The 14874-nt window shown below is 35.8% G+C and overlaps 1 protein-coding gene across 1 annotated transcript in view; it reads left to right on the top strand.

Moving 5' to 3' along the window:
- The first annotated feature begins 2384 nt into the window (after positions 1-2384).
- The window catches only part of LOC131077805 (uncharacterized), a 77774-nt gene continuing 65284 nt past the window's right edge, over positions 2385-14874 (top strand). The window contains exons 1-2 of the mRNA XM_058015363.2: positions 2385-2499; positions 2589-2865. Coding sequence (XP_057871346.1) covers positions 2686-2865 — 180 coding nt within the window. The 5' untranslated portion in view covers positions 2385-2499; positions 2589-2685. The remainder of the gene's footprint in view (positions 2500-2588; positions 2866-14874) is intronic.

Raw genomic sequence — 14874 nt, forward strand, 5'->3', positions numbered from 1 at the left:
GGTTCCATCCACTTTTATCAAAAAAAAGAAAAAAAAAAGTATCAAATTTAATATACATTGTTTAGATACCTTTTACATGAATATATTTAAGACATCTATGCCAATAAAATAGAAAAGAATTAAAAAAAAAAAAAAAATATTTTACACTTAAATCATAATGTAACATCTAATTAGAATTAAATTAGATTTAATATAAGATTATTTTTTATTTTTAAATTTTAAAAATAAAATCTATAAATACCGTTGCAAACCAAATTTAAGATTTTAGTCTAAAACAAAAAACAAAAAACAAAAATCCTAAAATTATAGAGACAAAATTATATTAAATTTAATCATTTTATTTCATGTTATATTTTAACATTTTTATATACTTCTTTTTAATAGTTTTGCTTGTTGAACACTACCAGATGATTGGTGGGGGGGGGGGGGTGAATCATCGTATACTAAAACTTGAACATATAAAACTCTTAACATTCATCTACTCACATGAGCATGAAAGTAAATAACCAAAGCATCAAGAATATCCACACAAGAACACTAGATTTTTACGTGGAAAACCCAAACTAGGAAAAACCACGGTGAGATTCTAACTCGCTATATATATCATTTTAGGCCACATGCGAGGGAGCTCATTGCTTCAGATTTGCAAACCAAGGCGCACTGCCTCAAAGCAAGATACAAATGAAGGATTTGCACTGAAGATCACTTCTTCAGGGCAACATACACAACAACTGTCCATATACAATAGAAGTAGAATATTGATCTGTATAGAAAATTGGCATTTATCAATATGTTGATAACAATTCACAAATTAAAGCTCATTTGTCACACTAACACTTTTGAACCTCTGTTTCGCACAAACCATCAACACAAATCAACCGTTTGTCGCATCTAGTATTTCACACACCATATTACATCCATAACCCAACTAACTGCTCATTACATACCATCCGAATCAATAATATTCTTCATAAGGTTGGCCACAAGTAGATGTAATGTGTATATTACCATCGACCCAAAATAATCGAGGTCGATTCAACAAATGTGAAACACACAAAATCGGGTAAGGACCTACACTATGCTGGCTCACCTTTCAAAAAGAATTATGTACACACCATACACAACTGCACATAACCAAAATGGTACAAACCAATATGTCTTACACAAATTCTTATTCTGGATCAAAAATAATATGAGTGGACCATCGAAATAGAAATTAAGATAATCTAGGAACATGATCTAATGATCCAAAACATTCTTTACTCATTGGCAAGACAAGGAGTGCAACTCATTCCTCCACATAAACCTGAGTTGTATGAATTCCATTTGTATACATCTTCTAACGCTAATCAAATACATAATTCACATGAACTCCAAAAATTCACCATACAAACATTATTTGCTATCTAAAACACTAATTGATCATCTGGATGACATCTATGACATATATACACAATCTGTGCACAACCTGATCATACTATATACAATCAAACTACTTCTGAACTAGAGAATTAACATCAATGACAAACTAAAAGGCATATTTGCAACATTGCTTTCTTTCTTACCTTGTTCTTTTGTTTGTTTTTAGTCCTTTTATAGGGTCTTTGGTCTACAATTTATCATATTTTCTTCTCTAGCTCCCCATTTTGATGATGAATCATAGAGTATGATTTGAAAAATTGATGAGAAAAAAAGAACACACAGTCAAAATCAAAATCTCAAATCATAGAAACATAGACTGTGGAAATCTAATGTCTATTACACTAAAACATCACTAAAAACAAATAATCAAAATAAACCCTAACCACTAAGAAAATTACCCTTTGGGTTATATTACCCACCCAAAAATAATATAATACTAGATCTCAAATCATAGAAACATAGACTGTGGAAATCTAATGTCTATTACACTAAACCATCACTAAAAACAAATAATCAAAATAAACTCTAACCACTAAGAAAATTACCCTTTGGGTTATATTACCCACCCAAAAATAATATAATACTAGAAATTTATGGCAAAAATATTTGAATTGAGGAAATATTAAGTACCTAAGTGGATAAGCTATGAATGGGTAATAAAGGAATTAAAGGTGAATATGTGGCGAGGAGATGAGAGAGTAGTATTTAATTTCAAATATTCAAACACATGGAAAACATTAGTAAACTCGAACAAATGATCAAAAGATTGAAAACATGTAATTGTTAATGTTGATGTCATTCAAGAATTGATTTGACATTAGATGTTATGAATTGAAATATAAGATATTAAAAAACAAAAATTTAATTAAAAAAATTTAATATTTTTAAAATTATTAATAAAAAATTTAATTACAGATTATAAAATTATTGTTCAAATTTTTAATTCTATCCCTTAATTGTCTAAACTAATTAAAAATTAAATTAAATAGAGGAAGTAATACCTGCGAAAGCCAGCCTTCGACACCCAAACAAATGAAGATTTGCCAGAGAAATAGAACGTGGCGATCAAAAATTGTCGTATGTGGAAATAATGTTTGGATATCCATTTGATCTATTTTTCTGACAAAAAAAATTTATTGTCTGATTCGGTGTTTTCAAATTTACAGAAAGCTGTCACACGGTCTCTTTGAATTGAAACATCAGTGTTTTCACAGGGCATCTGTCATCTGTGTTAGTGAGGGAGGGTAGTTATAATAGGAAGGAATGGCGGAAGCAATGGAAATGGATGCAATAAAAGATGATGATCTCTTCAACGCTGCAGGGGCTGGAAATGTAGAGGCTTTCCATGAATTGTCAGCGGAGCAACTCAAGAGAATTGTATGTATCAGGAATGAAGACGCTCGTTCCCTCCTCCATGTGGCGGCAGCCGCGGGCAGTCTTCAGGTAAGTCCTATTATGTGTTGCTTCAAACCCTCCTCAATTCAGTCACTGGAAAAATTTCAGTTTGTTGTATGTTATTTGTACTTTGTTTGCAGTTGTGTCACATGCAGACCATTTCGAAACTTGTATTCAAGTCGATTGCCTGTTCGGGTTTTCGATGCTGTTTGTAAGGGCGTAGATTCTTTGGTTTGGAGATATTGTTTTCGGTGGGAAAATCATTATGACTATATAAGAATTTGACGGTCTTTTCAAGGGTGCAGAGACTTTGGATTGGAAGTATTGTTTTTGGTAGGAATGTAAGAGTTTTTAAGAATTTGATTGATTTTTTATGGGTGTAAAGTCTTAGACTGGAAATATTGTTTTCAGTAGGAGAGTTTGTAAGTTTTTAATGATTCGATGTTCTTTTTAAGGGTGCAGACTCTTTGGTTTGGAAACATTAGTGTTCGTAGGAAAACCTGTAACTTTTTTTTAGAACTTGATGGTCGTTTTAATGGTACAGAGTCTGGGATTGGAAACATTGTTTTCAGGAGGAAAATCTTGTAAGAGTTTGTAAAAACGCAATACTCTTTTAAGGTATGTAGTGCCTTTGAATTGGAAAGTTGAAAAGTGCTTTCAGCAGTAAAACTCATAAGAGTTTTTAATAATCACAAAAAATAATTATACAAAAACCTTCAATACATAAAAAATAATAATTAGTAATCAATCGCACAAAGGAATAATTATGGAAATCTGCCACTTCTCTGTAGTGATCACAAGACGGTAATGTTCCGAGTAAGATGCCAGTTTCATGTGGTGATGCTCTTGTATTTTGGACTGAAAATCTCAAAATTTAAATTTGCAGGTACTGTTTTTTTTTGGTTCACTGGGAAGAAAAAGTGACTAGTATTTAAGAGCTTGTACTAAAGCATACATGTTCTTTGGCTTATATACTATTGTTCTGAATACTCGTCTATAGGATGTCCTCACAGATTGAGGGCTTCTCGTAATGTATTGGCTTCAACATCAAAAACTTCTTATATTTCTAGCAAGGCCAATACATGTGCTGTACCTAATGCATCTTCTAGTGCCTACAATGCTTTAGCATGCTCTGTTCCTCAGTTAAATGTGATGACCTTATGATAGAAGTTCATGATGTCAAGACTTCCAAAAAGCAAAGAACACTTGTTATGTTAGATTGGTAGGTATGAGCATTATTTTAGTACTTGAACTTATCATGAACAATATGAAGATCTTGATAATCAATGAAAAATCCCAATAAAGAAATAAAGTTCCGGTTAAAGGATTGTTTTTGATTTTAGTTGTTAGCTTGTGCCATTTGAAGAGGTCAACGATGGGCTGCACACAGTGTTCCACGGCCGTTGGGGACGGGGAGATGGGGGACGCGGGGATGGGCTTCAGGGACGCGGGGACAAAGGGAAAAAGTTGCGGGGACGGGTTTCGGAGACGGGGGGCTTGGGCCTGGGGAGGGGGAAACGCTTTTCTGTGGAACACTAGCTGCACATGTTGAAGATGATCATTTCAAATATTGCTGTATTATTGATAATCATGCAGATACAAATGAGAAACCTGCTCTGATATATGCAATTGGATAGTACTGTCAAGTGTCAACAATTCTCATGAAAGTTGCTGGAGCATTGGTCAATCTAAAAGGCATAACATACTGCCAATGGAGTCCAAGTTTTCTTTCTAATGAGTCTTCTCAGTATTAGGTGGAATATGATATATCTGATGAGGTTTTCAAGTCTAATTTGCCAAAGCTCTTCTGGATAATCCTTGTACATCTTAATTTTCCAAAGCGATGTTTTATTCCTTAAAATAAGGAGCTGCCTGAAAATTTATTTAAGGCACTTGTTTCTAATGGTAATCTTGTTAAGATCTTGATGGTCTATTTACTTCCATTCAATGTTGCTTTCTGGAACTAGGAGTGCTAGTGAGCCCTAAGGAGAAGTGCTAGGTTGAATCTTGCCTTAATTTATAAGTTGTGAAATTTGCTCTTCATGCTGTGCATCATATATATAATATTATATATGTTTGATAAATAAGCTGGTTTCAGAATTTGTGAACTTTTTATTTGATTTGGAAGTTATAAACTGCGTATCATATCAAAAAAGTGTTTATGGTTAAGATTGAATGAAGTTCTTTTTGTACCTTGAAGACATTGGAACTTGTACCCACAGGGAACCTGGGGCGCACTCTGGGCACTCCCAAATGCTCCTGTAGGTGCCAATGTGTCACAAGCACATAAAAATAAAAAAAAACATGAAAAAAACCCTAAAATGCCCACTATACCTAAATTTCGCCCCTTTGAAACTTCATTTCTCTCCTAATATGCCTTGCTCAGCCATTCTTCTTCACTTTTACATTTTGAAAGATAACTGTTTTTTTGAAAGAGATTGATCACAAAGTGCCGAAGGGTTGAAGATAACTTGCACAAAGGAGATCTTCATATTGGTGGGAAATGGTGGCGGCAATCAATAGTGCATCTTTTGGTTTCATAGGTCCCAAGTATGAAAAGTGCGCAATACATTATTTATGAGATTTTTTTTTTTTGTAGAGACATGACTAAAACCAATTAGGGATTCTTGGATTGAAATAGGAGCATCTATTGTTTTTGATAAATGGAAAGATTGCAAAAACCGACCTTTAATATATATTATTGCAGTGTCCCCCAAAGGGGCAATGTTTTTGAAGGCAATTGATTGTGAGGGACAAATTTAGAATAAATTTCTAAAATCCTCATTGAGCCCATATAGATGGTGGGTCATGAAAATGTTGTTCAAGTCATTACGGACAATGTGAAAAATTGTAGGGCTGCAAGTGCTTTGGTTGAGGAAAGTTATGAACACATTTTTTGGACACCATGCACCATGCACTCCCATAACTTGGTGATGCAAGCAATTGGCACTCAAATAGAGTGGGTGAAAGCTATATATCATGAGGGTGAGGAGATCCAAATGTTTGTAACAAACCACCATATTCACAATGCATTTTCAGGACTTTCTTGGATTTGGAATTGTTGAAGGTAGATTTAATTTATTTGTTAATTTTATTTATGTCATGTTTACTTATATTTTAGTGTGTTATTAACTTTTTTTTTTTACATGATCCTGGTTGCTAAGACCTGATTTGCATCACACACGATCATTTTGAGATGACTTGCGAATGTGTGAGAGGCATTGGGTGCCATGGTTATTAGCAACCAATGGAGTATTTGGAAGCAATCAAATTCAGAGAGGGCCCAAAAAGTTAAGTCATTGATCCTAGATGATGATTGGTGGGCTCGTGTGGACTATGTCTTGAGTTTCATCGAGCCTAGCATGAGTATGATCAAGTTTGCTGCTATAGATTGGCCATGTTTGGGGGAAATCTATGATGGCATTGACTTCTTGATAGAAAAAATAAAGGTCATGATAGCACAAAAATAGAATGACCTTGAAGAAACAAATTTTCGAAATGTGGAAAAAATTATTCATCATCGCTGGAACAAGATGAACACACCATTGCATCTCCTTTCACATGCTTTATCTGCCAAATACTAGAACGCCCACATACTTGCTTTGCCAAGGAGAATTGCACCATATAGAGATACTAAAGTTGCTAATGGGTAGAAGTTGGCATTTCAAATACTCTTCTTAGATCTAGAATTGGTGGATACTGTTAGGAAAGAGTTTGGCAAGTTCATCTTAGGATGAGATCATTGTATTTGTGCTCTACCAATATAAAGAAGATGCTCACACTCAACGGGCAAGATTATTTGTTCCTCCAACCACTTGCAATCAAGATTCTATCACAAGTAAGCATTTTTTTATTGTTTATTTTTTAACATTTGTATTGTAGACTTTAGTACTTACCATTCTTTAATTTGTCTTGCATTTTTATTTTTAAGTTGTGTTGGTTTTCTCTACAATTTCAACAAGTTTCAAGTTCTTTGGCCGAATGGAATTGGAGTACATACTCCTTTATCCACTTAGTGAAGCATAACTAGTTGGCTACAAAAAAAGTAGAAGACTTATTTTATGTCCCTTCCAATTTGCGTCTTCTATCACATAAACAATATCACTACAAGGAAGGGGCAACAAAGCATTGGGACATAGCCCCTAAGTGTACCAACTTGGATGCATCTATTGAAGAGCTTGCTAGAGTCACTATAGATGATGATGATGAGACTCTTCCTCATGATGCACCTTCTTGGAGTAGCATTGCATTTACTTGTAGTTCAAATGATGTTGAACCAAATGATCACCTTGATCTAGATCCTTTTGATGATTGATGAAGATTGAAGACAATTATACAAATTTTTAATTGTATTTATTTCAAATTTCAAATTATACAAATTTTTAATTGTATTTATTTAAAATTTAAAATTTCAAAATTTGTAATTGTAATGATTTTCATTTGAATTGTCCTAGACATATATGATATATGGCATAGTATTGAAATTTTGAAGTATCAAGTGGCATTTATCTTTATCACTACTATTGATCAATGATGAAGTATAATACCATCAAATGTATTTACAATTTTGTATATTTTTATAATATTTTTGCATACACACACACACACACACACAACATATATATATGTATATATATATATATACATATTATACATACATACATACATATATATACATATACATACATATATATATATATACATACAGATATACATACAGATATACATACATACATATATATACAGTCATACATACAAACATATATATATATATATACAGACATACATACACATACATATATATATATATATATATTATAGAACCATACCCAAACATATTTACCTAAGAATTTTTCTGCTGTACCCATTCTCGTACTAGAATTGGCAACTTAGCAAATTAGCATTGAATCAAATTAGTCTCTGTGGCTGAGCATATGGTGTATAGGCAGATTGATGGAATGAAAAACTAGATTCTTTGGGCTTATATTGTATGTTAAAAATTGGATCCAGATCCTTAACTTGCAATTTTTCAGGAATATGGACTCCCTGTCCATTGATGAGGTGTTTAGTAATTATTATGACTAGTTGAGGATTGAGAGAACATGAACTATATTTTGGGATAGTAGATTATTCTCAAGTGCATGCAGTTCTGTGACAGATGTTTTAACTTTATCTCTTCTTTCTTGAAACACTTCTCATTTGATTGACCATATGTTTTACAAAAATTACAATAGTTTCGACTTTTGAGGACCTTTTCCATTGATTTTTAGCCTTTTCAAATGCTGAATTCGCAACAGTAGATACTTCAGTGGAAAAGTATTTAGTGAAGGATTGGAGTTGCTTTGGTCAATTGATTGATCCCCCTTTGATGGATAGGTGGAGTAGTGTTGATGTGTTTGTCATGCACATGCAAACACAGAATAAAATACCAAGGTATCTTATCCTCTCTTGAACAAAGTTTCCTCGAATGCTGAAGATTTCGCCAAAGGATCAATCAAGGCAACTCCAAGGTTCTTGTATGTAGGTTCTCTACTTGTGGATAAGCTCTTGCGGTATGATGTGATTTGCTGGAATCACAAGGGGACTTACGTTGATGACCCGAGCGTTTGATTTGCTGGAATCACAAGTCCTATCTACTAACTGGGAGATAAAGAAATATCAAAAGATGAAAGGCTTAGAAAGTCTAATCTAGAATGTAAGAGGATGGATGAATGACTAGGTGGAGTCCTACTGGGCTGGGTCTCACCATCAGATTGAACAATCCGACACCAACTCAGTGCGATCTTCTAAGGGATACTTCAAATAGATTCAAATCATACACCATCAAACACCGATCACCATTCAAGATAATGCATGATTAATAGACGTGTAATGACTTGAAATTAAGTTCATTCTATGCCAGTTGACCATGCAAGGCGCACTTACAGTCAGCAAGAGGCTAGTGGTTTGGACTAGGCGGATTCCACACGAGTGCATTCAATAACTTCCTTCATTCAATCTAATTATTTACCATCTAAAATGAAGATTCAACAAGAGACCATGCATATTGCATAGAAATGACATATTTCACCATATCTTCAATGAAAATGGAGTTCATTTACAATTTAGGCAACAATTTCTTGCCTTCTCCTCCTAATCTACTCTATTGCTATTCTATTCACTATTCTAGCTACTAACTCCTAACTATTAACTATTCTCTGACTATTAACCTTTACAAATGAAGAGCCAGGGCTTTATATAGAGAGCCCTTTACAAATTGACGGCTTTGATTGACTTAGAATCAATGGCTAGGATTAAAGGATAGAAACCCTAATTAGGGTTTGTTATAACAAACTTCTTTAGGCAATGAGAAAATTACATTCTAGGAGTGAGGGCCAATAGGAAGCAGGGGTAGGTACACCAAAGTTTGTGCCATCCCCGATGAGTCAGGTACATTGAATCTGGACATGCTGAGGTGGACCAATCCGACTGGAGGAAAAATGATTGGGATGCCACCTTGTCTGATGTTTGTATCTTGGTTGATCCTCCTCTGTCTTTGATGCGAAGAAAGATGCACTCCTTGATCTTCTATGTGCTTGATGAGGCTCCCTTACTGTCAAGTTTTCTTTCTTCGGTAGCATACCTCGCCTTGAAGTGTCATTCTTCTCTGTCATCATGTGGTTCCTTTGTGTGGCGAAGTGAAGGTTTCAGAGATAGCTGGCAACTCCTTGAACACATGTAGTTTTCCAAGGCTTCAAAACACCTTGAGTCCACCTTTATGCCTTTGGAATGTCCTTGATGATGATGGACTGGAATAGGGTGTCCTTGTCCTGATCTTCTTCCATCTGCAAAACAAACCAAAAGGTGATTAAGGACACATAATAAATTCATTCAACATAGCATTCTCTATCTTAAATCATCAACAAGAAGGCATTAGAGTGAAGTTTGCTCAAGATCCTCTCCAGGGACATGCCCTATTAGAATTTCGGTCTGGACCCTTTGGAAGGGTGAAGAGCGAAATTTGCAATTTAGCTCAAATTTCATCATCTCTTTGCCTTGAACTTCTCTTGACCTTTGAATCGCTTTCTCCTGAAGATATCATTGATTTGACCCCCAAAAAGACCAAAAAAAGGATTTCGCTCTGGACCTAGGCCAAGGACATGACCTATAGGGAATTTCGCTCTGGACCCTTTGGAAGGGTCAGGAGCGAAATTTACATTCTAGGACAAAAATCTTCACATTTTGTGACCACAACTTGTTCAAATGCATGCCTAGAGATGTTTTTGATCTCAATCAACACTAGGTTTGATGCAAAATTGGAACAAAATATAGTTTTTAAGGATTTCGCTCTGGACCCTTTGGAAGGGTCAGGAGCGAAATTCTAGACTAAGCTCAAATTCCATCATTTCTCCACTCCAAAATGCCTCCCAAGACAAGCACATGCTAGCCTTCTCTCCACCAAAGCTTAGGAATTCATACCTTGACCTTCATCATGGGCAAACTAGGTGATTTTGAGAATTTCGCTCTGGACCCTTTGGAAGGGTCAATAGTGAAATTCATTCTTTAGCTCAAAATCCTTATTTTTTGGACTCATAACCTATTCAAATACATGCCTATGGCCATCTTTAAGTCCAATTCACCTTCATCAACGCTTGTCTTAACACAAATTTGGAAGAAAAAGGATATTTTGAGAATTTTGCTCTGGACCCTTTGGAAGGGTCAGGAGCGAAATTCAAGTTTTAGACTTGATCCTTCATTTCCTTCACTTCAATTCATCTTACAAGGCAAAAATACATCACTCCACCTTCAACCACGCCATAGGAATCAATGTTTTTGCTTCACACAAGGAGAAAATAGGTGGTTTGAGGAATTTCACTCTGGACCCTTTGGAAGGGTCAGGAGCGAAATTCATTCTTTGCTTGTTTTCTCTTACTTAGCTCCATTCTTCTCACTTTGTTCTACCTTGACTCTCACCTTTGGATCCCCTTCTCATGAAGACAACACATTCTTTGCTTGTTTTCTCTTACTTAGCTCCATTCTTCTCACTTTGTTCTACCTTGACTCTCACCTTTGGATCCCCTTCTCATGAAGACAACACCTGCTTGACCTCAAAATGACTTGAAAGGAGAATTTCGCTCAAAACCATGGCCAAGGATAGGACCTATTTAGGATTTCGCCCTAGACCCTTTGGAAGGGTCCTGAGCGAAATCCTTGTTCTAGCTCAAAATCTTGATCATTGGTGGCCACAATCCACTCAAAGGCACGCCTAGGGGTCCTTTCAAGCTCATTTCACCTTGATCAAGGCTTGTCTTTGACACAAAAAAATGGAAGAAAGAGGGATTTTGGGAATTTCGCTCTGAACCCTTCGGAAGGGTCAGGAGCAAAATTCTAGTTTTGAGCACATTTCTTCATTCTTTCAACTCCAAACCACCTCAAAAGGCAAGGACACGTCACTCCACACCTATCTATGCCATAAAAACCAAGGATTTGACCTGTTTTGAAGGGGAAATAGGTGTTAAGAATTTCGCTCTGGACCCTTTGGAAGGGTCGGGAGCAAAATTCTAGTTTTAGCTCAATTCGTTCACATTTGGTGATCATAAGCAACTCAAAGCCATGCCTAAGGACATCTTCAATCTTGATCCACACTTGGCTTGACACAAAATTGAGAGGAAAAGATAGATTTTAGGAATTTCGCTCTGGAAGGGTCAGGAGCGAAATTCTAGTTTTAGGCCAAAATCCTTCACTTCTTCACATTCTATCACTTCAAAAGGCAAAGACATGTCATTTCCCATCCAAATACACCTAAGGAACAAGGTTGGTAGTCTAAACAAGGAAGCAAATGAGGCTTATGAAAAATTTCGCTCTAGACCCTTTGGAAGGGTCATGAGCGAAATTCACAATCTTGGACAAGATCCTCACTTTTCAACACTTTCAATCACTTCCTAAGGCAAGAACATATCAACCTACCCCCACCATGCCCAAAGAACAAGACTTTCAGTGCAAACAAGGAAGAAAAAGGTGTCTTCTAAGAATTTCGCTCTGGACCCTTTGGAAGGGTCAGGAGCGAAATTCACATTCTTGATTGATTTCTCATCTCTTTCATCCAATCCATCTTCAAAATTGATCAAACTCACCCTCCTCTCACCATATTCAAGTCCACTTGCCATCCACTTGGCTCAAAAATCTTCATTTTCAATGCCTTAGGCCAAAATTGAGGGTCAGATGAGGATTTCGCTCTGGACCCTTTGGAAGGGTCAAGAGCGAAATTCTCATTTTGAGCTAATTTCTTACTTCCTTTCTTCTTTTCATGCCTTGGACACACTTTGTTAGGCTTCCTTCCATCATGATCATGCAAATTTGCTCTTCAAGTTGACATATAGCTCAAGGTTTTGTGAAAACTAGGATTTTACATGAATTTCGCTCTGGACCCTTTGGAAGGGTCAGGAGCGAAATTCACCTTAGGTTATAATCTTGACTTCATCTTTCACATTTCTTCATTCCAAATAAGTGTTTTGTCCTCACAAATGCCTGGGAATGAGCTAGTTCATGACTTTGGGCAATGTAGAGTGTCCTACAGAGGAATTCGCTCTGGACCCTTTGGAAGGGTCAGGAGCGAAATTCCTATTCTAGGCTCAATTCACCTTCAAATTGACTTGACTTTGTCTTAGACTTGATCCTAGATTCATTTCCTTCCATATCCTTGCAAATTTGCTCAACCATTCAATGATTTAGGTGAAGATTTTAGGTCCTTTGTGAAATTTCGCTCTGGACCCTTTGGAAGGGTTGGGAGCGAAATTTGACATTTTAGCCTCTCCGTCAGGATTCATATATGGAATATAACATTTAAGTATAAGTTCTTATACTTTAAGTTATATTCCATATATACTGTCAAGATGCTTGAGAGTGGTTTCAGACCTCCAGGAGTTATAATGCAAAATCTAGTTTTTGGAGGATTCTTCAATTTTCCAGACTTAGTCAAATTTCAGGATCAGGATGACATAAATTTCAGGACATTTGAAGATCAGGATGTCATTCTAGACTTCATCACTCACCAATTTGACCTAACTCAGATCTTCAAAGATGATATTCACTCACCAAGCTTCATTGACCACCTCAAACTCAAACAAGACACGATTAGCAACAAGAGCAAAAATTTGTCCTAAGGAAGACTTTCAAAGATGACCCTAACCCGAAGCATCCACTGACTCACCTCTAGCTAAAGCAGAGCCTGCTATCTTAGTGATCCCTCTGGCAACACTCAACATGCAAAGGCTAATAGACAAAACCCTAAAAGACCTAGAAACAAACCCCAGAAAGCAAAAAAGTAGGGGTCCCCATTTGCAATGGGGCGATGTGTGAATACGTCACAAGAAGTAGGAAAATTGATTCTAACAAGGGAATGAGATTTCCTTGAACACCAAGTTCCACTCTAGCAATAGGATGAATAAGATGTTTTGCTGTCATCTGATCTATCCTTTTTAATGGTTACAACTGAAAATTAGCACAATATTCAATTACAAGGCAATAAATATCTATTTATAAGGAATTGGTTAATATATCTTTTTCCATAACAAAAATTACAGATTAATATTAATAGAAATAGAAAGTACAAGTCTTGAAGATGCTTTTGTAACTTTTTAAGAGCCTCGGCCATAGACACGAGTGTGTAGCATGGACGTCCTCATGATGCATTGTTGTTCGATGCCGATTGAAAAGCGAAAGTCCAAAATGTTCCAAAAACAAGATCTACGCACACCAAACAGATATCACATGCTCACTATTTTGATAATATTGATCTACACACACCAAAAACAGGATCCACGGACAGCCACTATTTTGATAATATTGAAAAAGATATTGACATTGATTGATTAAAAACAAGATACAATGCCAAATATATGAAAAAAAGATTAAACTATGCTAACACCAAATACATCTAACTGCTAGCATAGGAAAGCTTTATACAATGGGAAGGAAACAACAAAATAGATTGTGATCACTTAGAAGCTGCAAGAGACCTCCAAAGGGGATTCCAAAGCTACAACAATGTTGTCTTACCCAATTTCACCACAAAAATGTAACATGCAATGGGGCAAAAGACTAATGTTGCTTCAAATCCTGAAAACTTCTTCAAGAAAACTTCAGAGTGCTAAATGTGAAAGCATATGTGTGAATGCGAGCCAATGTGAGAGAATGAAAGCTTCCTTTTTTTCAAAATAGCAAGTCACAACTTTTTTGTTCAATGTGATTGCTGCACAGAGTTGTTACATAGAGATTATTTCCCGGGAAAGTAATGCTCCAACGGCCACTTGAATCATAAATCTTCGTAGGATGCTCGCACGTCGCTTAGATGTTCATGCATAGTGCTCTTATCTGGGAAAAATGGACTCACAAAGATAGAATCATTTGAAAAATACTAGATAGGAGACATTCTGATATAAACACTTCACATTAAAATATTTTTATATCATGAGCTAAAGGGGAGAACATCATGTGGTGTGAAATTGCACGTGTGTCCAATTTCTGACACTTCAATGGGTAATGGACTAGCTCACTGTATTTTTGGACATTCTCATCTTCTCTTTGGTATGGTGAACCAACTTTTTGGTATCTTCTGACAGCACTTTAAAGTAGAAAATCTTTTGTTGGATAGGAGGTTCTTAATTATTTGTGAAGAGTTGTAGAAGAAAATTTGCAGCCATGATAACATTTTGTCTTCTTACATGCTTCAAGATTCATTGAAAAATATTTTGCTAAAGGAGGTATGAGTTTAGAAGTTTGCCTCTATGGTTCTGATCTATTCATCTAATCTATTAGCACTTACAGTGCCATCCAAGTAAATCCTGCTTTGTGGGAGCATTTTGTTACTGCACAAGATGCATAGACTTGATCATTGTATTATTACAGTGTTTTTAACCACATTAGTTCCTCAAGCTGACTTGTGGCTTTTATGTAGATATTGGAACATTATATTTTCTTTTGGGTCATTTGATTAAGTATGCAGTCTCTCGCTCCCTTTGTATATTTGTATGTTATGTATGTGGATAGACACATACATTCAATCATACACAAATGTCC

Source organism: Cryptomeria japonica, chromosome 10 (genome assembly GCF_030272615.1).
Source record: "Cryptomeria japonica chromosome 10, Sugi_1.0, whole genome shotgun sequence".
NCBI lineage: Eukaryota > Viridiplantae > Streptophyta > Pinopsida > Cupressales > Cupressaceae > Cryptomeria > Cryptomeria japonica.